At 37.9% G+C, this 25,970-nt stretch overlaps 1 protein-coding gene across 3 annotated transcripts in view; it reads right to left on the bottom strand.

The window, feature by feature from the left end:
• agap3 (ArfGAP with GTPase domain, ankyrin repeat and PH domain 3) overlaps window positions 1-25,970 on the bottom strand; it is a 371,686-nt gene that overhangs the window by 183,636 nt on the left and 162,080 nt on the right. Inside the window, exons 1-2 of one of the 3 annotated variants that reach the window (XM_056450382.1) lie at window positions 19,780-20,246; window positions 5,630-5,688 (exon numbers count right to left, since the gene is read on the bottom strand). In XM_056450382.1, the coding sequence (XP_056306357.1) occupies window positions 5,630-5,688; window positions 19,780-19,882 (162 nt within the window). In that variant the 5' untranslated portion in view covers window positions 19,883-20,246. Of the gene's footprint in view, window positions 1-5,629; window positions 5,689-13,589; window positions 15,079-19,779; window positions 20,247-25,970 lie in introns of those variants that run through there. The other 2 variants (XM_056450380.1, XM_056450381.1) reach the window with 2 other exon arrangements.

The following is a 25,970-nucleotide window of genomic DNA, read 5'->3' as shown; positions in this document are numbered from 1 at the left end:
GGTCATATTACTCTATTCTGTTCTGATTGGTTGCACAGCCCTCCTCTGCTCTGACTGGTCAATGGCTTACTGTGCATGTCTTAAAAAACCCGAAAAGATTGGTCACGGTAAACCCCGCCTGTCTGAGAGCCTTCTCTGCTCTGATTGGTCACATAGCTCTCCTCTACTCTGATTAGTCAACTGCTTACCGTGCATGTCTAAAAAAAATGAAATGGTTGGTCTCTGTAAACCCCGCCTCACTGAGAGTCTCCCCTGCTCTGATTGGTCATATTACTCTATTCTGTTCAGATGGGTTGCACAGCCCTCCTCTGCTCTGACTGGTCAATGGCTTACTGTGCATGTCTAAAAAAACCTGAAAAGATTGGTCACGGTAAACCCCGCCTGTCTGAGAGCCTTCTCTGCTCTGATTGGTCACATAGCTCTCCTCTACTCTGATTAGTCAACTGCTTACCGTGCATGTCTAAAAAAAATGAAATGGTTGGTCTCTGTAAACCCCGCCTCACTGAGAGTCTCCCCTGCTCTGATTGGTCAACTGCTTAATGTGCATGTCTAAAAAAACGAAATGGTTGGTCTCTGTAAACCCTGCCAATCTGAAAGCCTCCTTTGCTCTGATTGGTCATTTGACTCTATTCTGCTCTGATTGGTCATATGTCTCTATTCTGCCGTGAATGGTTACATGGCTGTCCTTTGCTCTGATTGGTCAACTGCTTACTGTGCATGTCTAAAAAAATATGAAATGGTTGGTCTCTGTAAATCCCGCCTCTCTGAAAGCCTCCTTTGCTCTGATTGGTCATTTGACTCTATTCTGCTCTGATTGGTCACATTGTCCTCTACTGCTCTGATTGGTCAACTGTTTACTGTGCATGTCTAAAAAAAAGCACCTCTTACCCAGGGTTTCTACATGTTTCATTACGCAAATTTTTTAAAGTCTATTGTAAATGAAACTTCAGTTTTACACGGGGCTAAACGCCAAGTATTTATTAAATGGCCCAATTAAAACATAAAAAAACATTAAAAACAAAAATAATAGTAAGAACAATATTTAAACTATATTAAAAATTAACCTTTGTTAAAACTTTTATTGCGATGGAATGACTGGATGCGTGTTTGTCCAATTGGGTGACTTTCCATGGACATAGAGAAGTTAAAATGACCTGCAACACAATATTTCTGTGAATTTAAGACTTTTTACAAACTAAAATTTAGTTTTTATTAGGATTTAGTATTTTAAGACTTTAAGACCCAGCAGATACCTTGATTCCAATATTGAAATTTCAGCTTTTCCCTGGCTCTCAGCAGTGCTGGTTTCATCCCAATTCAAGCACGAATCTTTAGTAGTAAAACAACGTTTGTTTCATTTGTCACATTTTTCTCTATTATATAGTACATGAAAAAAAACTGTATACAATGTAATCACACCAGACGCGGATGAAGCATCAAGCGCGAGTGATTTCCATGTTAAGTCAACGCAAAGACGCGATTCGACATCCGCACAATTGAAGCGATTCTAAACTTCAGTGGACATTCACACCGTGTTAACCAATAAGTAGCTTCATCTTGTTGGGGTGTGACTACGATGTAGTTGGTGTTGGTGTCCTGAGGGCAAATCCTCTTGCTAACACCAGACAACAGCTCAGCAAACTGGGCTCTGCTCACTTGGAAGCACCGCTGAAAGCCTCAATCATCCAGATATAGTTTCTGGAGGAGGATCTAGTAGACTCAGACACGGCGCTAAATGAATCGACACTGTTTTCAGCCTTCCTAAAGCACACACACACACATATATATATATATATATATATATATATATATATATGTGTGTGTGTGCTACAGCGCCAGTTATACACATCCATTAAGCACGTTTACATTTTAAAAAAAGAACACAATAGAAAAGTAGCACATAGGAGCGTATGAAATGCATCGTGTGTAAATACACTGAATTTATCTGCATTTAAACTTTGTGGATCATTTACATTAAACAACACATCAAAGGTAAGTCCGGAAAAAGCATAACTCCCTAGTGACAGATGGAGGACATCCGTTCTGCATCCAGGATTTCCCCTTAAAACATTCTAGATCCCTCAGTCATCAAACAAGCCCTCAGCCGTGACGGAAGCAACTTTCAGGAGTTTCCTCACACTATTCTTCTTGTCGCTCCACAGGACGGATGATAATTCCCTACCAGCTGCAGCTTAACAAACATAATGAGGACAGATACACTCATCTCTGTCTTCAATCGCTGAAGATGAAGGACTTACTCGAGCAAATACTGAAATCAAATGACGAAGTGAGCACTGATAAAGAAATGACACTGATAGCTTGAGTTGATATTGAAGAATGCGGTCTGACTATCAAAAAATTACAGAATTCAAATGGCAGCTTTTTTCAAAGGTTTACACCTTCCTCTACACCCCTTGACTGATAGCTTCTGTACTGTTTTGGCTAGTTTAGATCTTTCTTTCACCTAGCAAACTGTTCCATTTTAACACATTTTACACATTTGCATTCCTGTTAACACAATTCCCAATTCTAAAAATAGTAATTGTAAAAAATCCTGACAACAAACATGAAAAAACTATGTTTACTATGTGTATTTCATGAATCTAACCAATATCCAACCCAAATTTGGCTATTTTGGATATTCTAATATAATGGACACCTTTCCGTTAACCTAACAGCAAGCCCTGATGGTTGGCGTGATTGCTGCTAAAAAGATGATCTTTTTTCATTGGAACTCTCCAAAGGCTCCCTGTTATCAGAGATGGTTGAACGAGTTGAACAAGCTGCTTTATGTCATTCAAATGGAACAAATACGTCTTGAAACTTCACAAAAAAAAAGCTGAAACCACAGGGGGACCTATCTTAAGACATTTTAAGGTTGTAAATCCTCATCTTTATTTGTAACCTATATATTCATGTCATTGGCTTTGTAAAAATGTGAGTATTGTCACCGGCAACTTTATTAGGTATACCTTACTTGTACCGGGTTGGGTCCCCTTTGGAGCTGACTTAATCCTTCGTGGCATAGATTCAACAAGGTGCTAGAAATATTCCTCAGAGGTTTTGCTCCATATTGACATGATAGCATCAGGCAACTGCACATCCTTGATGCGAATCTCCTGTTCCATCACATCCCAAAGGTGCTCTATTGGATTGAGTTTTGGTGATTGTGGAGGCCATTTGTATACAGTGAACTCATTGTCATGTTCAAGTAAACCAGTCTGAGAGCATTTTCGCTTTATGATATGGTGCGTTATCCTCCTGGAAGTAGCCATCAGAAGATTGTACACTGTGGTCATAAAGGGATGGACATGATCAGCAACAATACTTAGGTAGGATGTGGCATTGACACGATGCTCAATTGGTACTAATGGGCCCAAAGTGTGCCAACATAACATCCCCCACATCATACCACCACCACCAGCCTGAACTGTTGATACAAGGGAGGATGGATCCATGTTTTCATGTTGTTGATGCCAAATTATGACCCTACCATCCAAATGTTGCAGCAGAAATCGAGACTCATCAAACCAGGTAACGTTTTTCCAATCTTCTATTGTCCAACTTTGGTGAACCTGTGTGAACTGTAGCCTCAGTTTCCTGTTCTTAGCTGACAGGAGTGGCACCCGGTGTGATCTTCTGCTGCTGTAGCCCATTCGCCTTAAGGTTGGACGTGTTGTGCATTCAGAGATGCTCTTCTGCATACCTCGGTTGTAACGAGTGGATATTTGAGCTACTGTTGCCTTTCCATCAGCTGGAACCAGTTTGGCCATTCTCCTCTGACCTCTGGCAAGAACAAGGCATTTGCGCCCACAGAACTGCCGCTTACTGGATATTTTCTCTTTTTCAGTCTTTTTCTCTGTAAACTTTAGAGATGGTTGTGCGAGAAAATCGCAACAGATCAGCAGTTTCTGAAATACTCAGACCAGCTCGTCTGGCATCAACAACCATGCCATGTTCAAAGTCACTTAAATCCCCTTTCGTCCCTATTCTGATGCTCGGTTTGAACTGCAGCAGATCGTCTTCACCATGTCTACATGCCTTAATAATTGAGTTGCTGCCATGTGATTGGCTGATTAGAAATTTGCGTTAACGAGCAGTTGGACAGGTGTACCCAATAAAGTGGTGAGTGTATACACGTTTAATTTTAACAAATAGTTCACCCAAAAATGAAAATTTTGAAGAATGTTGGAAACCATAGCCATTGACTTCCATACTATTTTTGTTCCAACTATGGATGTCAATGTCTTTTGGTTTCCAACACTCTTCAGAATATCTTCTTTTGCGTTCAACTTCAAATTCATAAAATTCATTTTTAGATCCGCTTGTGGATGAGGAAATGATGCGGAAAGGCTCATTTTTGAGTAAACTATCCCTTTAAGTACTGCTATATACATCATAAATTACTCAAAAAAACATACAGTTGAATTCAAAATTATCAGCTGCCCGCTGAATTTCCTTATCTTTAACAAATATTTCCCAAATGATTCTTAACAGAGCAAGGACTTTTTCACAGTATTTCTTATAATATTTTTTCATCTGGAGAAAGTTTATTTGTTTTATTTTGGCTAGAAGAAAAACTGTTTTTAATTTTTTTTAAAACATTTTAAGTTCAATATTATAAGCCCCTTTAAACTATAAATTTTTTGCAAATGTCTTCAGAACAAACCATCATAAAACAACGGCTTGCCTAATTACCCTAACTTAATTAACCTAGTTAAGCTTTTAGATTGCACTTTAAATATTTAGTGTCATCTTGCCAAAAATGAAAGAAATCAGTTATTAGAAATTAGATTTAAAACTATTATGTTTAGAAATGTGTTGAAAAAAAATCTAATAATTCAGGTGGGCTAATAATTCTGACTTCAACTGTATATCAATAAAGAAATATTGTCCTCACTGATATTCATAGGCACCAAAATATCATCAACATAACTGTAAACCCCTAGAAGAACAAATCAGACCCCAAAAAAGGCCCTCAAGAAATAGACAAAACTGTCCTTTTTCTTCCCCGAAAAACATAAAACCTTCTCATCATTTAAACAGCAGAGGCTCCAACTGAACTGTGTCGGGGTTTATCAGGGGCTGGTGTGTTTATTGTTAACAAGGTACAGACAGTAACAACCCTCCTATATAATAAAAGCCCAGACGAACAGTGTTCCCATGTGGCCACCGCAGGTCTCAAGTACAAAGACGGGGAGAGAAATTTCATTAGGAGTGTAAAAACTTGATGAGCGTTTGCTTTCAGAGTGTTGCCTCATAATAAGCTGTTATGACGAGGGTGTTTATTTAATTGGGTAATTATGATTCTGCAGTCGGATCATTCATTCGTGAAGTTTTTGGACTGTACATAAGCCTATTTTTGTACTACACTAGTGTAAAAAACTCTTCTAGTCATATTTTGACAGTAATATTATGTATGATGCATCAGTGAATACTGTATTTTCTAACTCGTGAGGGAACGTCAGCAAAAAATAGTTGTGAGTGACACTTAAGCAGAAAAATCATTGGAGAGAGAGAGAGAGAGCACAGCAGTTAGTCTCTCTTAATACATTCAGTCCTCCGCAAGTCAGGATTTATTGTTTAGTATAATGTTATGAGATAAAATGACAAGGTAAAAATCACTCACCACTTTGAGCTCTGGTACTGATCGACTCAATGTCCACTCCTGACTGTTGACGAAGGAATCTGGAGAGAAACGGAGAGAAAACTTGTGATTACGCTGTTCACTTGACTCCATATCGTAAACATGTATTGCTTTATTGCAGAATTCATCAGTAAATAATCTACTAAAAACAATTAACTATAAATCAATTAACCAGAATAAATGCATTGTTTTAAAATAATATTAGACACTATATTACACACTCACTGGCCACATTATTATAGCAAAACCTCTAAGCAACATTTCCAGTACCCTTCTATGCCACGAAGGATTAAAGCAGTTCTGAAGGCAAAAGGGGGTCCAACTCGGTAATAGTAAGGTGTACCTTATGAAGTGGCCGGTGAGTTTATATATATACTCCCATAAATGACCTAGTTAACACCAGACTGGTATAACAGCTACTTAGCAACCACCTAGTAGCACAATATAACCTCCAACATGCAACCACCAGAACAACACCATAACAACCATCTAGCATAACAAAAAGAACAAACCATATATTTTACAAAAATCCTAGAATACATATTCAAAACTGCATATTTACTGACAAGATATGCAAATATTCTTGCAAAAATTGAGAAAATCATTTTAGTCATTTTAGTTGTCTTTAATTTCTTTAATTGTACTTTCCAAAGTGAATCCTCATTTCACTTTAGTTTACAGCTTGTTAACAAGTTTGTAATGATTTATGAAGGAATTATAATTCTTTTTTTCTTATTTCATTGTCATTTACAAGTAGTATTTACAGCTACTGTATATTTCTGTCTGTTCGCATCTCATCCCTTTGTGCCGCCTGGCGGCAAAGTTGCAAACTGCGGTTATACCTATAAACACGTTCTTAATCCTTTAGTTCAGCGGCGGTACAAGTCACGTTGGTAATGCTCCTTTTGAAGTGTCACCCACTGTACTTATTAAAAAATAGATGTTTAATGACAAAATATGCAAATATTCTTGCAAAAATATTGAGCAAATCTATTTGTAAACAGAATAAATGAATCATTTTAAATCATTTTAGACAATATTTAACAAACAAACAAAAAAAAAACCCAAAACACCAGAATATCCGACCACCATGTAGCAATCACTAAAATATCTTAGCAGCCTCTTACACCCGATTCACACGGAACATCAGCGTCAACGCTTGACAGAGGGCATGTCTGAAATTGGGGCTGACGCGATCGTCATAGCAGCCTCAGCCAATGAATTTAGTCAGCAATAGGCTACTGTCTGAGCTGGTGTATTTGCATACAGCGATCTGACTGGCTGACGCTTTCAATGCCGCTTGAAAAGTTGAGAATATCCCAATTTCTGTAGCAAGCAACGCCACTGAAGCGGCACCAACAGACCCCCAACGCAGTTCAGCAATGCCTGACGTCACCCATTCAAAGTGAATGGGAAGTGTTGATGCTGACGCCCCATGTGAATGGGGTGTTAACCAACCCAAAAAGACCCAACAATGACCCCTTAAACACCAGACCAGTGTAACAGCCACTTATCAACCACCATAACTTCATAGCAACCACCTAGTAGAACTATATAACATCCACCTAGCAACCACCAGAACATAACAGCAAAGAACTAGCAACACCATAACAACCAAAAACATATAGACCATTCTGAGGGACGCCAAAAGGTTCTCTGAAGAACAGTTATGACAGCTTTTTTAATGTTACGTTATGATTAAATCCCCTTTTTACCATTATGAAATAGTTTGACGACAAGCAGGAAATGTTTATGGGCCAATGACATCACCACATTGAAACGGTCTATATTTGCAAAACTACATATTCAAAAACGCATGTTTCCATGACAAGATATGCAAATTTGCATAACATGGAGAAAGTATTTAGCAAACAGTAAAGCAATTTGCGAACATGGAAATTAAAAGCTTCCCTTTGTTGTTAAAATATGAATCTTATTTTACTGATGAGTCTTTATTTGTTTGTTTATTTTTGTAAAATGATAATTAATGCATATTTTTTTTAAAAATCTGAAAGAATCATTTTATTTTTATAAGTCTGGTCCTCAATAACACACAAAAAACCCACAGTAAATGAAAAGTATGTCAACCCCTCATACAGAGGCTTAATTGCTACTAATAATCACGTTTGTCATCTTGCCTACACAGACTGACATGACAGTGAAAACACAAGCCATCATTGGCCCAGCAAAACCCTGCCTCACACACACACAGAAACACTGTCTGTTGTACAGTGATTACATCATCAGCACAGCGGGCACATGGGCAGCCTTTTTAAAGCGCCTCTGAGGTCTGTGGCACTGCATTGTTTGCTTCATTTTTCACTCCGCTGCCCTTGTCCAATCTAATCAAAATGACTATTCAAAGCATCAGGGAAGAGAAAATACTCTGTGAGAAAAATACGCCAAGAAAAGGAGCCCTTCATGAGTGAAACCGTTTATACATTGTACCAAAATAAGAGTCACTGTGAGTGTTTGTGTTATAGAGAGAACATGCTGTGCTTAGAGTTGGGTGATATGATAAAATCTCATATCATGAAAGAAGTCATTTTATTATATACTTATACTAGTGCTGTCATGATACTGGAATTTCTCATTTCGATACGATACCTTGAAAAATAACGATATTCTGTACTGTTTTTTGATAGTGCGAGGTAGGGCTGCACAATATATCCTTTCAGCTAGTATTGGGGGTAACGCATTGAGGCTGATTTAGGGGTCGATCACACCGAACATGCTTTTATGTCCTAAAAACGTGAGCATATTGTGCGAGAGCGCTGCTGTTGATATTAGTTTAATTGTAATATTTAATAATATTGTGATATTTAAGATTTGTAAAGTCATGCAGCTCTGAATAACTTAAAAAAGCAACCACTAGTCTCTCCTACGTCTATAAACGTCTCCGTAGTCGCCTTGACAACACAAACACTGCTGTTACCCCAACGGAAACCCCGCCTCTGCTTTCATTTGATTGGAGAATAAAAAAAGACGCGACTGATGTAATGCAGTTAAAAAACTCTGAGCGGAAAAAGTGCGAGCGGACAGCATGCAATGGCAAAAACGCGAGGCACAGCAGGCGGTTAAAATGCAAGGTGCACAGGGCGCATAAGCAGTGCACAAAAGTATGTATACATATGTACATATGTATATATGTATATGTATATGTATATATTAATATATATATACATATATATACATACATGATATATATATAGATTTTATATACATATATACATATACATATATATATAAATTTATATACACATATATATATATACGGACAGCATGCAATGGCAAAAACGTGTATATATATATGTGTATATATATGTATATGTATATATGTATATAAAATCTATATATATATCATGTATGTATATATATGTATATATATGTATATATATATATATATATATATATATATATATATATATATATATATATATATATATATATATACATATACATATACATACACATATATATATATATATATATATATATATATATATATATATATATATATATATATATATATACACATACTGTACATACATATACATACATATAAATACATCTTTCTTTTTACAAAAAAAAATCTTTACATTTTAAAGAATATACTTAGAAATGTACTCATTCATATGATAATTTCTCACATTATTTCAAACTTCAGGGCAAATATTTGACTTAAAACTTACACTTTTCAAAAATGATTACAGGTCAAAAAACAAATATTGCTAAACAAAATGTAAAATGCTAACATTATTCTTTAAAGACTGCAACTTTCTCATGATGTTGTTGTTCATGTTTCTGTCTGCATGTGTGATATTGCACTCATACATACAAATATTACTATAAACAATGTATTTTGTGATACCATGAAATAAAGGATAGAGCAGTGTTTCTCAACCCTGTTCCTGAAGGCACACCAACAGTACACATTTTCAACCTCTCCCTAATCAAACACACCTGAATCAACTTATCATAACATCAGAAGAGACTCCAACACCTGAAGTTATGGGTCAGAAAAGGGAGACATCCAAAATATGTACTGTTGGTGTGCCTCCAGGAACAGGGTTGAGAAACACTGGGATAGAGCATAATGTGACACAATAGACTTTTTATTTTGTCCACACAATATATTTCACCATATTGCACACCCCTAGTTGTGCTAAGTGTAATACACGGCAAGTCAGGAGGTGTTTCCTTCTGTCCTTCATTTAAACTTGATGTCTCACCCTCCCTTTGCACTCAACAAACCGCTGAAGTGACTCAGATGAGATTCTTCCTGCTGCGCTCAGCAACGTGCCCTGATCAAACCAGCCATTTTCACACAAATCTAAGGAAAAGTGGACCTGTGCCAACAAGCAAACACATCTGAACTTGACAACCACACCCCACAATCCCACAGGACAGCACACTAACATTTATCCCAAAGATGCTTCGAGTCAAAACAAATCAGAGTAATTAGGCTTCAGACTGAGTGCACGCAATCTCAATGAGGCAGGTATTTGGGAGCGACAGATGCAAAATCTCCTCTAAAAATTAAACCGCACTGCAGTCGAAAGGAATCAGACTGATGTTGCACTTCATTTTGATGCTTTGCCTTCTAAAGCTGCAAACAATGCGCTTTTTGAGTCATTTGGGAGCCAAGGCGAACTTTATTGTTACCAAGCTGAAAAAAAAGTGACTCAGAGAGGGCAAGGCCATCGCAATCACAAGGGAGACATTCAGAAATTGTGCTGAATTCAATTTCAGGCCTTCCTGGAGATGTACGTGGAAATCAATATGCGTTTTAAAACACTAGAAACTGTTGTTACACAATAGCAACACCGGTGGCCATAAGGTGAACTGCAGCCAGCAACTTACTGTTTGTGAAGCACTCATTATTGGCCCATTTCCTCTGAGTGGTAGAGTACGGTTTGGTAAGCTTTCATGGCCATTTCCACTGTCTAAAGGTACCTTAAAGCGTACCATACCACCTTTTTCTTACCCTTTCCAAAGGGTACCTAGCACAACAAAATGGTACCAAAAGGCAGAACTAGACGCGCAGCTGAACACTATTGATTTACAGTGAAACCTAACTATCGAGCGCACAAGACATGAAAATAAAAAACACAGAAAGCGCCATTTTTAAATACACAGCTGAGACATCAGACTGTAATAATATATACATATAATAACGAGGCATGGTCAACCCAAGCATAAACAAACCTTATCGACCTTATCATCATCTTGACGAACAGTCACAAAGCCAAGAGAAATAACAAAGGAGAAAGCACAAAAAAGCAAATGATTCTTTCAGAAACCTAAAACATGAACAAACTGACAGTTTAATTATCATCATCGCCTTTTGGATTATTATGAACTCAGAATGACAGAATGGTCACCACAGCGGAATGAACCACCAATTATTCCAGCAAATGTTTTACGCAGCGGATGCCCTTTCATTTTTGTTTGTCCAATTCACCTACTGTCTTTGGACTGTAGGGGAAACCGGAGCACCAGGAGGAAACCCATGCCAACACTGGGAGAACAAGCAAACTCCACACAGAAATGCCAATTGACGCCGGGATTCAAACCAACGACCTTCTTGCTGTGAGGTGACAGCTACACAATACATACTAAATATTAAAAGAACCAAATGTATGATTTGATTAGGGACACAATAAACATGACCAGGACATCAGTAGTTATTCAGTCCTAGATCTTTCATAGAAAAACAGTGAATGGGCTTTTATAGACAATTTAAAAAGTCAGAAAGTTCCATCACAAGCTGTTCACTCACTAGCAATAAAAAAGAAATTAATACGTAAAAATTCTTACACTGAGCAAATTTAAAGCTCTTTTGGGAAATGCAGAGCTTTTGTAGTTGGATTTATGGTTGAAATGCATGTCTCATGGTGTTCTCATTACTCTGGCACTTTCTAAAAGAGAAAGGAAACTTTCTGTACCTTTACAACTCACTGTAATGGATTCTTTCAAGCTAGGCACGATGCAATTTTCTAGCTTTGCACTCTTTTAAAGTGACCTAACACTATTTTCCCAGCCGTCACGACCCCAAGGCCAAAAAGCCATCTTAATTCCATCCGAGAAGGCCTTTAAGGAGAGTCTAGCACTTTATACGCAGGTGAGAAAAGGTAAAGTCTTCCAGGCTTGAAATACAAAGAACTCACAGCTATAGAAGACAGAAACGACCTGCTTGTCAAACTTCCAGGGCATGTTGCGACAGGCACACGCAAACCTTAGGTCCAAAAACCTCTCAAGTTCAGCAAACACACCTAACATTCCGACTGTCAGTCAACTTACTGCAAAGAAAGGTCAATCTGGGAGTTTTTGGGAGGATCATTTCCTTAGTAACCAATGAAAATAAACTTGAGCAAATGCCAAGGGTGTAAACTAGCCACAATTTGACAAGTGACTAATGGTACTGCCTCGAAACAGGCCCTGAAAGTCATTTAATGTGAGCTTGCTGTGCTGAAGAGAGCTTTCCGAGATACACTTAAGAAGGTAATGTGAGTAGATTGTTACAATTAATGCAAGTCAACTGATTGGATGATGGCCAATGTCTCATTGGATCAAATTAAAGTACTTGCCTCAGTGGTTCTGTCCAAATACAGTCTGTTAAAATAATCAGTCCAATTAAACTGATAAGCAGACAGATATGCTTCCCTCTTCAAAGTTTTTCTTTCGTTCAGTAACATTCTGGTGAGATTTGTGCTGAAATTAGGGATCTTATGACCTTTTAAGTCTGTCAGTCCTGTCCTAGCTGTTCCGCTATGTAACAAGTCCTCAAAACATCTCAAGATGTACTGCCAAATAACATCATCTTCTATCCTGCTACATGTCCTACTAATTCAAACATAAGGACAGCTCTATTTCCATAGCAGATGCGCTAGCATCTCTCCACTGACATTTCAGTCATCTTGTGTTTGCAGACGTTTCATTCAAATTATATTCTGCCAACAACTTCAGCTGTGAAATATATCACACTGCATTTGCAAGCTAGACTTCACTGATTAAAGGCAAACTAATGTGCAAAAGATGATCCATATGAAACTCTGCGCATAGACTTTGTACAAATATTCACATCCAATGAAAATGCCACAGGGAAAACTAATGATTTTTTGTGTAAGTAAGGATTACAAAGGCACTGAGGTGACATAGGGTTAAGAGCCTTTGCCTACACACATCTACTTGTTCCACACTTTGTAACATAATCCTTTTTCAAAAATCACAGCGTAAAGCTCTGCAACTGCACTATTTGTTTTCTCTACCTTTAAGACGATGCATCTGCTGCAGGCAAAAAAAATGAATCGACACAGAATGATATTACTTTAAAAAATCATGAGGACTGTTGTCTGAATGCCAGGTCACGATTTAACCTTCATATCTGCAAAAGCATAAACAAACCCTAACTCTAATCCCATGAGAACAAGAGTGTTCTGGGTTACATTTTGCAAAAGGAAGAGAATTCCTGAGGAGTGCTTAGGAGAGTTCTGACAATAAAACAGAGCCATTAAATTATTCTCCTTTTATTCGTCTGCATCTTCCATCTCTGACTTATTCCTGCAGTCTATTTGATTACCTTGAAAGCGTTAATGATTAAACAAGATTTGATAGACGCTTTTTGGCTTCCTAATTCAATTGCGGTGCAGACTTGCACTGGAAGAAAACTCCTCTTGGAGCCAATTAACAGCTCAAGCACACACACACACTCCAACAGAGCCAAAGCACTCGGAGTGAATAATGCATTTAACCTCTTATTATGCCTGTTGGTGCTGCCCAAGCCAAACCTTCAATATCGTTTAAATATTTAATCAATTTGCCCTGCTCTCCAAGGCTACGTCCAGGCACTCAGAGTATGTCCTCTTCAGACAAAAAAGCAGCACCTTTTCCTCCATCAGACTGGGATGTGGAATGAAATTATGCATTTTACACAACTTACCTTGACCTTTGCGGAAACCAATGCCAGCTAGAGTCTCTATAGCAACAGAATCTGGCTTTTTATTTCTCACAGGGGTATGGCTGCCAACTGCTTGGCTTCCAGTGCTCAGCTCTGATTTGTTGCTGGACAACGGCTCCTTCCTCTTAAAACGACTAGCAATTAGCTGCCAAAAACTAGTCTCTGGCTGCAATTGTTTAGTGGGCTTGGTTAATTTGGCAGGACGAAGAGGAACCTCCAAGACTGCTACTTTGCCCTGTGTTTGGTACTGTATGTATTGTGTGGCCCCTTGGTCCTCATCTTGCTCACATGTTGGTGCTAACGTCCTGCCAGTAAGGTACGAGAATGGGCGCGTGCTTTGCATAGATTTTTCTCCAATACTTGCAGTGCGTCTCCGTTCAGTTCTGTCCTCCGGCTCAGGTTGATTACGATTTCGCCTCATCCTGAGACTCAAACTCCTTCTCAGTGATCCGAACATTTTTTTCGGTGCTTCTTCTTTGTTAGATTCCTTCAGCTTAGCTGAAATTTGTGTCACCCCTATTTCTTTTCCAGCTGCCTGTCGACCAAACCATTTCCACCGAAATCCTGGACGGGGCAAACTACCGGTGCCAGTGCAAGTATGGCTTGCAAGCTCATCCCGGGATCCACTACGCTCTTTATAAAGCTCAAGAACAGTCATGCTAACAGGCCTTGGTTTGCTCTTGCTTTTCAAAGTCCGTCGGATTGGTGGTTCTTCTAGACGAAGAGGTAGCAGGCTGGCAGATGGCGGCATGTCAGGTTTTAAACCATCGATGGCACGCAGCTCAGCTCGCCGTGTCCTACACCGCTGGACCACATCTGGAAAGCCATGATTAGTGGAAGCAGAGGTGGGCAAAATAACTTGTTTAGAGTTGGTTGCTTCCAACATGCAAAAACTGTGGGGTCTTGTAGAACTGTCTTGGTGGTTGGTTGATGTGGTTTGCTGTCTCCTGTTGTTGTCTGGGAAGACAAACATGCTCATCGCTCTTCTGCTGCCCAGGAGCCGAAGCCCATGCGCGGGCCTTTGCAAGACCACCACATGAGATTTTGTTGCATTCTCCACAGAAACAGTATTACAAATTAGTTCCTTAAAGGGAATGTGGTAAACACCAGTACAGACCTCTTCAGTCCAAGCTTTCTCTTCTACAGCATAGTCAAAGTCTTCCGCAGACGGTTGTTGCATACAGTTGTCCCGGAGGATAGGAGGTAACCGGTCTGTCCTCATTCCTAATACTTCCCCTTTCCTCCACCCCCTGTTCCCTGTGCTGCTCAGGTAAAGCCACCTGTTGAGCTTTCCAGCTGCACTCCTCCTCTGCCCTGGGCTCTCTCGACGCTCCTCCCTCTGATTCGACTCTTGTCTTTCGTTGTCGTCCTCCTCTCCCACGTTGCTCTTTACAGCTATGAACTCATCCTCTCCTCGCTTCTCAGCCCGCCCTGAAGGCATCAAAGTCTGGACCTCCTCCTGTAGTCCCATTTTATGTAAAAAGCAACTATGTACAATCTTTTTCCAACTTGGTCTCAGTGGAAAAAGTGTGAACTTATTTTTAGGAATCACATTTTTTAAATCACGAACACACCTCTGCAAGCTTGTTCTCGCCAACTTAAGCACTCTCTTTCTAACACAGACGCTGTTTTTCACCTCCAGGCCACATTCCAAAAGCAAGCATAATCCCTCACCTTTGACTTGTGAGAGACAGAAACAGAGTTAGAGGGGGGGGAACTTCAAACAAGCCCCAGCATGACCTCCCTGCTACTTTTACCTTGCAGGGAATTGTGGGGAAACAACATAAACCTGTGCGCACAGAGGCGATAAGTGCAGCCACAGATTAAAAAGCCTTTGGTCTTCTCCTACTGTCAAAAACAGGTCTGTGCAACCCTGCAGTCAGCAGTGTAGACGTCCCTTAATGTTCCGCTTCTTGGCTTGAGTAAAAGGGGTCTGTTTGAACTTCAAGCTGGTCCCACATGTCCTAAGGATAACAGCAAAACAAGGAGCAGAATCCTTTTTTTCCATAAAGCGTAGACATTGCCAAAGCACCTGTAGAGAAATCCCTGTGGGAGCTACTGCTGTGACTGAAGATTAAAATGGAGGGTGTCTCATGCTTTGGGTGGTGAGGATCTTCTGCACGGTTACCAACATTTGCACCATCCTATAAAGCATCCAAATTAAAGGGCATTTTGTTGAGCTTCCCTTTCTTGGAGCCTCCCTCAATCATTCACTCTCTAATTCTCTGGCCCCTTCCCTCCCTTTCTAAACTGCCCTCCCTCGCAACTGCATTTCCTCATCAAACGAATAAGCCAGAAATTGGCAAACAAAACTGGGGAGCTCATTGCAAGGGGGGGAGGATGAAATGCCAAACAATTCCCCAGTTTTCTCATGCAGGTTTTTGCCTATGTCAAGTGAATGTCATGTCAAAAGTTTTCACACCACCAATACAAACTCCAGAAAGTGTGAATAAGCATTATGGAAGAGAAAGACAATGTGCTACGAATGTAAAATTATTTTCTAGATGTACTAATTTTGCATGCAGAAGCTGTCTCCAGCTATGAAAATGCAAAAAACAACAGCATCTACCCTCCAATAAGGAATATTAAATATACACTGTTAAGACTGACTGCCAGTATTGGGTATAGCATGAATACATGTTTCTAATGTGGTACATCTTACTGTCAGTAAAAGTTATTTGGTTTAGGAAAATAAGGGAGCAGATTTGTCCTTGTAAACAGCACCCACGTGTGGTTCCAATGAAAACTACCCCAAAAGTCTAATATTACTACACTCCCATTGAGGGGAAACATAGTTTAGTCCACAGACTTACTTGACAACATCTAAACAAAGATTCCCGTGATGCAAAATAATTTATGAGAGGTAATGTTCTTGTTGGACTACAGTAACTTTGCGCTGTCATTTACTGGATATAAATTAAAATAAATGCTTAGTTTTGTCTACGAACAGCCTATTATGACTTAACTGTGTAATACAGGTTACTTAACGATTAAAAATATCAACCACAGCTTTAAGCAGACTATTTTGAAAGGGATTAATCTTCCTTTTGCGCTCTTCCTTTACACTACTTTATTTTCACCCAGCTTTCCTTTCTTCTCCTGCCTTATTATTTTATTTACTTCCTTCCTTTACGCCTAGTATTTGTTTCCTTCCCGCCTCCCCTTTCAATTTTCCAATCTTTCTGTATCCTTATTCTGTTTCAATTTCTTGACTTCTCACCTCCCTTCATTTCTCAATGTTCAGCTCTGTACTTCTTCTTTGATTGTCACACATTCCCTGCAATGTACAGACGACATGAATTTCATTATAGTCCAGTCTACAGATCCAGTCAATCTGTGCAGCAGTTCAGTTAACTCTTGTATTAACTCTTGTCTGACATCTGACAAGTCTGAAAACAAGTCATACGCCACAGGTTACTGATCCTAGACATTCTATAAGGAAAACCAAAACTTGACATAAGCTATAATGTGTATTTTGAGTAGCCCCCCTACTAGAACCATTTCTGATTAGTGTACCTTAAATTCAAATCTGTGAATATCATCACTTACAGTTTCTCTACAAATCCATATTTAACATCTTTGGTAATCAACTGTGTTTGGATTTCATATCCTTCCCTCTTATTTCATCATGCCCTAAATCACTTTCACAGGAGCGTTCGGTTTGACACACGAGTTCTACTGAATGAACCAAACCATCTTATGTGGCTTCCAAGCAGGAAAGTAACTGATTGAAAAGGATGTGTATGGCAACTATAATTCTGATAGCAACTGGTGTTTTTGGTACGACACAAATAATCATGAATGGTGCACGAACAATAGGCAAAGAGTAGGTGAACTCTTCAAATGTATTTAACCATATAAGTGTTTTCACTACAAAACCAGGCCAATCAAAAGTATTTGACAACCTTGGGGTACAAAGTGGATGAGTATAATACATTTTAGGGTGCACTCAAACTAGGCTATCCGAACTGTGCCCAGGCACGTTTGACCCACATTTCCTGGTTTATTCAAGTAGGTATTACTGCAGCCTGGAGATCTCCAAGTGGGAGGGATTACACCGCAAGTAGGATGGGTTTAGTTAGTGTAGGTCAGGGTGTCCAAACTCAGTCCTGGAGGGCCGGCGTCCTGTATAGTTTAGCTCCAACTTCTTTCAACACACTTGCCTGGAAGTTTTAATATACATAGAAAGAGCTCGATTAGCTGGTTCAGGTGTGTTTAATTAGGGTTGGAACTAAAATACGCAGGACACCGGCCCTCCAGGACTGAGTTTGGGCAGCCCTGGTGTAGGTGGAGTAGACATTAATAACACACATCAGGTTAATGTGAGGTTGGGTTTAGGGTTGGGGTAGGCATTCATAAAACACAATATTGGACTCCGTGTAATGTTCAAGACATTAAATAAACAAAAACTCGAGGTTTGTACAGCCCACATGGAGCTCAAGGCCCACCTACTAAGAACTCAAGGCCCACCCACTTGGAGCTGGCTCCAACCTCCATTTATACTCTTCTCGTTTCGTTTGACAAGTATGAGTGCTACGAATCGGGCCCAGGCACAGTTCAGTTGGTCGGCCATGGCCTAATTAGAAGAGGTGTGGCAAAGCGCGGTTCAGTTGGGCTTTGGTGCAGTACGCTTGTAGTGTGAGTGCAAAGCGTGCCTGAGTGTGAAGCTGAAGACCCGATGTCAATTTATATTGACATTTCATATGGAATTATTAATCATTCTTACTTTAAATGAACGCAATCATAGCTTATTAAAGATACAACCCCAAAAAAATGCAATGTAAGTGCCGGCCGAGGAGGAGATGAGAGCAATGTTGCCAGATTGAGCGGTTTTGAATTTGATTGTGTGGGTAAAAAAATGGTTTATGCAGGTTGACAAAATTTGGGCGGTTTTTAACAAAAAGTAACTGTGTGCTCTTACTCCATTCAGTTAGTAGGGACCTATGCATAGCACAAACTGCGTTAGCCCACTTCCAAGCAGGTGAAGGAAAGTTGTATCAAAATTTGAATCCCCGGACAAATCTGACTACCCTTCGCATACACACAGCGCCTGCAGTTAAACTCAGTGGTTTCTCATGAAACATTTATGCTTAGCATTTTCCCCACAATTGACAGCAAGAACGAATATAGAAGTGTTGCCAATGGGACAACGTCAAATGGGACAAATGTATGCATTTACACAATTATGCATCTACCTGAATCCATACTAGGAATCCATGGAGCTGCTGTAGAGGTCCTGTGTCCTACTTCTATTGTGTCAAACAAGTCATCGTTTCGGGAGTTGCCAAATGAATTATTTTTAGGCTCACCAGATTTACTAGAGACACTTTGCAGCACACTAGCTAATTGCTTTCCTTAAAACTAACAGACTGAAACAGCATATTTAATGGAAAGAATTTAGAAACTATTTAAATATCACCTTTAAACAAATAAATCTACAACATATAGGTGAATAATAGGTAGTGTAATCTACAGAAGTGCAGTGTTGTGATGTGAGCCAGTTTTGTTGTTATTTTATTATTGTGGTTCTGTTTCTGTTGGTGTTGGTTGTTGTATGGTTAAAAAAATTGGGATAATTAAATTAACTAGGCTAATTTCTGATTTAAATAAATTAAAAAATTATCTAATATTTATATATTTTATTGTGCATTTGGTTGGGTTTTGGACAGCTTTTGGGCTGAAAGAAGTCTGCTACATCTGGCAACACTGTAGGTGAGGGGGGACAATCGCACTTGGGAACAGTTCAAGACAACTATGCCTAGTGTGAGTACACCCTCGGACTCCATTTACATCTAAATTTACGAATGTTCACTTGTTACTACATTAAAAAATGTATCTTAATACCAAGTGTTAATGAGACCTCATTAGTGAATTCACTCACTCTTCTTCAGCTTCACTAATAGACAATAGCTTAAAACATCAATCACCAAAGCAATACTAAAGTCTAAAGTTCAATATAGACAACACTAAATATCAAATACCTACTTCTTATACCACAGATACATTTGACTACAGATGACATTAAGTCTAGATCAGTATTTGATTACATAGTTGTTTAAATCACCAAACGATACCATCAGAAAACTCCCAGCATAAATCAGTACCTGTTTTTCAGACAGTATTCAACACCTGTACAGATGTCTGATTCGCCTTTGAAGAAGTATTTATTTACCTGCGTCTACAGTGTAAGGGTTCGTCACCCCTGTAACATCCACTGAGATCAAACAGTCTTCTTCACCCCTCTGCCTTCTTTTGCCTCCAAAGCACATCATCATGAAGACTTCCCCAAACCACAAGAATATCCATTAACCAGTGACATTCTCAACTTCGAGGTCCTTAAGATCTGGAAAAAATGATCTTTAGATGAGACCGGTGATGTTTTAGTCCTGTCAAATATCACAAATGTCTCGGCAAGAGGGAGGAGGCGGCAGACAGGTACAGGAAACATGTCAAACCTCTGTAATCCCTCGTAAGTAGGAGGGAACCACGGCATTCCTAGCTTACCTGAACCTGAACCTTAATCTTTAACCAATAGGATGTCCTTGGTGCATTACGGTCCCCTCTTTAACAGAGTGCGCACCCAATGAAAAGCCATCATATTCGACTCTGTTTTAGAGAAAAGTCTGGCTACCCCTATCAAAACTTGTTTCACTCATCTTGGCATTTGTGCAATGCTCTGACGCAAGACGCCCCACTGATATTTCAGGTCCAACCACTACACTGTCTGTGATGAAACTCTCCACTTGTCTTAAAATTCACATTAAACTAACATCATAGTTGGAAAGCAGTGCTACAAGCTGAGCAATAAAAAAAAGATTGTTATTATTAAATTATTTGCTTTTACACATGGATATTTTATTCAAATTAGAGGCAACCATTGCACTTATAAATAGAAGAGCATCATAAAATGCAAAGTCACTCAGTGCCAGTTGGTGTTGCTTATTGAAGCACAGTAAAATAGTGTTTCCTTGGTTAGTGCTAAAAATCAAAGCACTGCAGTGATTTTAAATGGCACTTACTGCGCATTTTCAGAAGTAACCTAAACATTTCATTGAGGAAAAAAAGAGATTTCAGATCCAGGACTGCAGCTTCCTTATTTTCTACAGTTAAGGCTTTAAAATCTAGTGTGTTGTCTATTGTATTTGATGCATTTTGTTTTTGTAAATGACAATTGCAAGATTTCAATTTATCTGCGTTTATATTACTATTATAAACTTCCAACATGAATGCAGGCGTAACTCAGGATTCACACCAAATGCAAATTTAAGTACTCACACAAGTAGATTAAATACAATACAGCCACAGCCATATCACCCTGCAGCCCAAGACTGGTTACTCACTGAAGCTAAGCAGGGTTGAGCCTAGTCAGTACCTGGATGGGAGACCACGTGGGAAAAACTAGGTTGCTGTTGAAAGTGGTGTTAGTGAGGCCAGGAGGGGGTGCTCAACCTGCGGTCTGTGTGTCCTAATGTCTGTGTCCGAGTCCTAATACCCAAGGAATGCTATACTGTCAGTGGGCGCCGTCTTTCGGTTGAGACGTTAAACTGAGGTCCTTGACTCTCTGTGGTCATTAAGAATCCCTCCATCATCTCCATCCACTGAATTGGCTCTATCACTCTCTCCACTCCACCTATAGCTAGTGTGTGGTGTCTGGCGCCGTTGTCCTGTGGCTGCCGTCGCATCATCCATGCTGCACACTGGAGGTGGTGTGAAGAGACCCCCTCATGATTGTGAAGCGCTTTGGGTGTATGGCCATCCACAATAAATGCGCTATATAAATACACACATTACATTACATCATTACATTACATTACAAAGTCAACGCAAAACCATAAATAGAGGCGGATTTCCACCAAGCGGCGGAAATGATAAAATAATAAAATGTTTGACGTGTTAGCTGTCAATGCACAGAATTCACCGCAATCGCATCTCCCATAAAGTAAAAAAAATTATTAACAAAATTAAATAAGAAGAAAATTTACAGGATGCCAAAAATATCCTGTGAGTAAACTAGAGCAACTGACTCATTGCACATTCAATTCACATTTAGTGCGAACTTAAAACAACAGGCAAAAATTTTGCTAGCTTTTCAAATAATCTACAAACTAAAATCAACAGATGCGCAATTACACTACTTAACAAGTCTTTTCATCGATCCTAAATGTAAGAGCAACAAATAATAACTTGACTTCTAGTTGATCGTTTGGAAAAGTGGCTGAAGGTAGATTTTCTGAAGAGTCATCAGTGAACTGCATTCCAATCATCATCCTAATCTATTCGAACCAGCATGGACCCAAGATTCTCACTGAAATCAGTCATGTTTGGTGAAGGAAAAATCATGGTTTGGGGTTACATTCAGTATTGGGGGGGGATCTGCAAAGTGGATGGCAACATCAACAGCTTGAGGTATCAGGACATTTGTGCTGCCCATTACATTACAAACCACAGGACAGGGGAGATTCTCCAGCAGGATAGCGCTCCTTCTCATTCTTCAGCCTCCACATCAAAGTTCCTGAAAGCAAAGAACGCAGAACGCAGCAGCACGAGTGGTCTTTGATGAACCCAAAAGAGCACATGTCACTCCGCTACTCACCCGTTTGCACTGGCTGCCAGTTGCTGCTCGCATCAAATTCAAAGCTCTGATGTTTGCTTACAAAGCGACCTCTGGCTTTGCTCCTCCTTATCTGCTCTCACTTCTGCAGATTTATGTGCCCTCCAGAAACTTGCGTTCTGTGAATGAACGTCGCCTCGTGGTTCCATCCCTAAGAGGGAAGAAATCACTTTCCCGAACTCTCACATTCAATCTGCCCAGTTGGTGGAATGAACTCCCTAACTGCATCAGAACAGCCGAGTCACTTGCTGTCTTCAAGAAACGACTAAAAACTCACCTGTTTAGTCTCCACTTTCCCTCCTAATCTTAACTGCCTCTCTGGTTATACCACTAACTGTATTCTCTCTCTCAAAAAAAAAAAATAATTACTAATGCTTTGCTTCTTAGACTTTACACACCTGAAACTTGCCTATAGCACTTGTTCACTGCTGCACTTATAGTTGTGTAAACTGCTTCCTTGTCCTCATTTGTAAGTCGCTTTGGATAAAAGCGTCTGCTAAATGACTAAATGTAAATGTAAATGTAAAGAAGGTCAAGGTGCACAGGATTGGCCAGCCCAGTAACTAGACATGAACATTATTGAGCATGTCTGGGGTAAGATGAAGGAGGCAGCATTGAAGATGAATCCAAAGAATCTTGATGAACTCTGGGAGTCCTGCAAGAACGCTTTCTTTGCCATTCCAGAAGACTTTATTAATTGAGTCATTGCAGAGATGTATGGATGCAGTCCTCATGGAAGTCATACACAATATTCATTCTTTCTCCACTGCACTATGACTTTATATTCTACATTATTTCTGTTAAGTGACAAGACTTTTGTCTAAGCAAAGTCAGACCTTACTGATCTGATTAAATTAATAAAAATCAAGGCATGATCATATTTTATTTTGGTAAAATAAGCGTAATCTAGAGGCCTTTGCCTTTCATATAAACCACTTCTGATACCAAATGATCAACTAGAAGTTATTACTTCTTAAAACTTGGATAGGCGACAAGATTTTTTGTCAGGTAGTGTATACTAAATAAAGTCCTTGTGTAGTACATTAAGTATGCACCTTTACAAATGCACAAATATTATATGGAATATTGTTTGACTAAACTTTTATCACATAGTAAATGCTTTTTGGACATTTTGGCAATCTCAGCCTAATTGTTAGACAATAAAACGATGTCCATATAATCATAAACGATAAACCAAAACAGTTAATTTCAAGAACTAGAACCAATATTCAACAAGTTGTCTCATTACAGAAACACACAGAGCTGCCCAACAAAAACACCAGATGTAACTACATATGGATTCCATACATTTCTCTCTAATGAAATGCATTTAATTGACGAGGTTTCTATAGAAATGAGTGCATGAAAACCAGACGGACTCAACATCTCATTACGTTTTCATTAAAAACCACCGCACCGCCGACAGTATCGTCTGCAAAGCTAAATGGATACAAATACTGATGGATGAGGGAAAAACCACATTTTGCCCTTGCGAGGTGATGTAGCGAACACAGAGCATTAGACATGCCTTTCATTTATAGGGATTTAATTATGCAGACCATCAGAAAGCGTGTTTCCGAATGTTTTTTTCACCCTCAGGGCGCACCTTTATTACAGCGAACCCTTTGGAAATTGGCCTGCCAGTCTAATTAAAACAGAAAAACTGATTATGGCCAGACAATTAAGCCTCTCTTGCCTTTTATTTTAAACACTTTAAATAGCACAAGAACCAAACAGAAGCGGCATGCCAATCTCTCTCATCTCCTTCACTGAGATACAGATATTGTTCCAAGGGGTTCAGTTAATTAATTCAGCAAGCGTCTTTGGATCTGGAATTAGTTTTAAACACAATCATTCAGTGACTCATATAAGTCCTATTGAAATTAAACTCATTTTCTCTTATTCAACCAATTAATTGTTTTCATGAAAGGCTGCAGTTATTGGATCAAAAATAACATTTTGTTTTTACTTTGGAAAATATCATTTGAAAATTAATTTCATATTTTATTTCATTTAGCACAGTCTGCCTTGACACTTAAATTACGTTCTGTCTCATTAAAATAGACTAGCTCCTTTATTCAGAAATGGATTAAATCACAATGTTTAGTAAATTATATATTGTTTTTTATTATTTTAATAAATCATTCTAAAGTTAAACACCAAAAATAAAACAAACGTCTACCAAAAAATATTATTTGAATATTTTATCTTGGTTGAATCTACCCAACAAGATATTATGCACGTTATTAAAACAAATGTTATAGGTTGACTTTATTTTAACAATCTAACAATTTTAACCTTTTTTATTTTATATAATTTTGAATTATTTTAATATATCATCCTAAAGTGTTTGAAACGCCAACAAAAGGGTACCAAAAAATATGACTTGGATATTTTAAAGTGATTGAGTCTACCTAACAAGATATTGCACGTTATTAAAACAAATGTTATAGGTTGACTTTATTTTAACAATCTAACAATTTTAACCTTTTTTATTTTATATAATTTTGAATTATTTTAATATATTATTCTAAAGTGTTTGAAATGCCAACAAAAGGGTACCAAAAAATATGACTTGGATATTTTAAAGTGATTGAGTCTACCTAACAAGATATTGCACGTTATTAAAACAACGTCAGTATTTTTTTTTCTACATTTTAATAAGCTCTTTATTTCAAACTGAATTTTCAACATCATTACTCCAACCTTAAGTCTCCTACAATACTTTAGCGACAATCCTTTTAAATGGTGTCTTTTTCATTAAAATAGACTAGCTTCTTATTCAGAAATGGACTGGATCACAATGTTTAGTGAATTCTCACCATTTTTATTTTGAATTCTCTTAATATATCAATCTAAAGCGTCTGAAAAACAAAAAATTGAATAAATGTCTACCAAAAACTATTATTTGAATATTTTTAAGTATCCACCCAACAAGATATTACTCATGTTATTAAAACAAATGTTGTCTCTATAATGTTATTTATTTTTACAGTTTAATAAGCTCTTTATTTCAAACTGAATTTTTAGCATCATTACCAACATTAAGTCTCCTACAATCCTTTAGAGACAGTTTAATATACCTGTATAAGTATCCTAAATTGTGTTTTCTTTCATGAAAATATACTAGCTTCATTTTCAGAAATGGACTGGATCACAATGTTTAGTAAATTCTTAACATTTTAATTTTTAGTTATATATATATATATATATATATATATATATATATATATATATATATATATATATATATATATATATATATATATATATATATGTGTGTGTGTGTGTGTGTGTGTGTGTGTGTATATGTATGTATATATATATATATATATATATATATATATATATATATATATATATATATATATATATATATATATATGTATATATATATATATATATATATATATATATATATATATATATATATGTATATATATATATATATATATATATATATATGTATATATATATATATATATATATATATATATGTATATATATATATGTATATATATATATATATATATATATGTATATATATATATATATATATATATATATATATATATATATATATATATATATATATATATATATATATATAAATAAAAGTATATAGTTAATAATTATATAAATCATTAGTATGTTAATTTATCATTCTAAAGTGTTACAAACACCAAAAATAGAACAAATGTGTATCAAAGGAATGTATTTTGATATTAAAAAAGGTTTTATCTGCCCAACAA

Source organism: Danio aesculapii, chromosome 24 (assembly GCF_903798145.1).
Source record: "Danio aesculapii chromosome 24, fDanAes4.1, whole genome shotgun sequence".
Taxonomy (NCBI): domain Eukaryota; kingdom Metazoa; phylum Chordata; class Actinopteri; order Cypriniformes; family Danionidae; genus Danio; species Danio aesculapii.
Note: the sequence above shows the minus strand (reverse complement) of the source record. Positions and strands in the feature narration are given on the sequence as shown.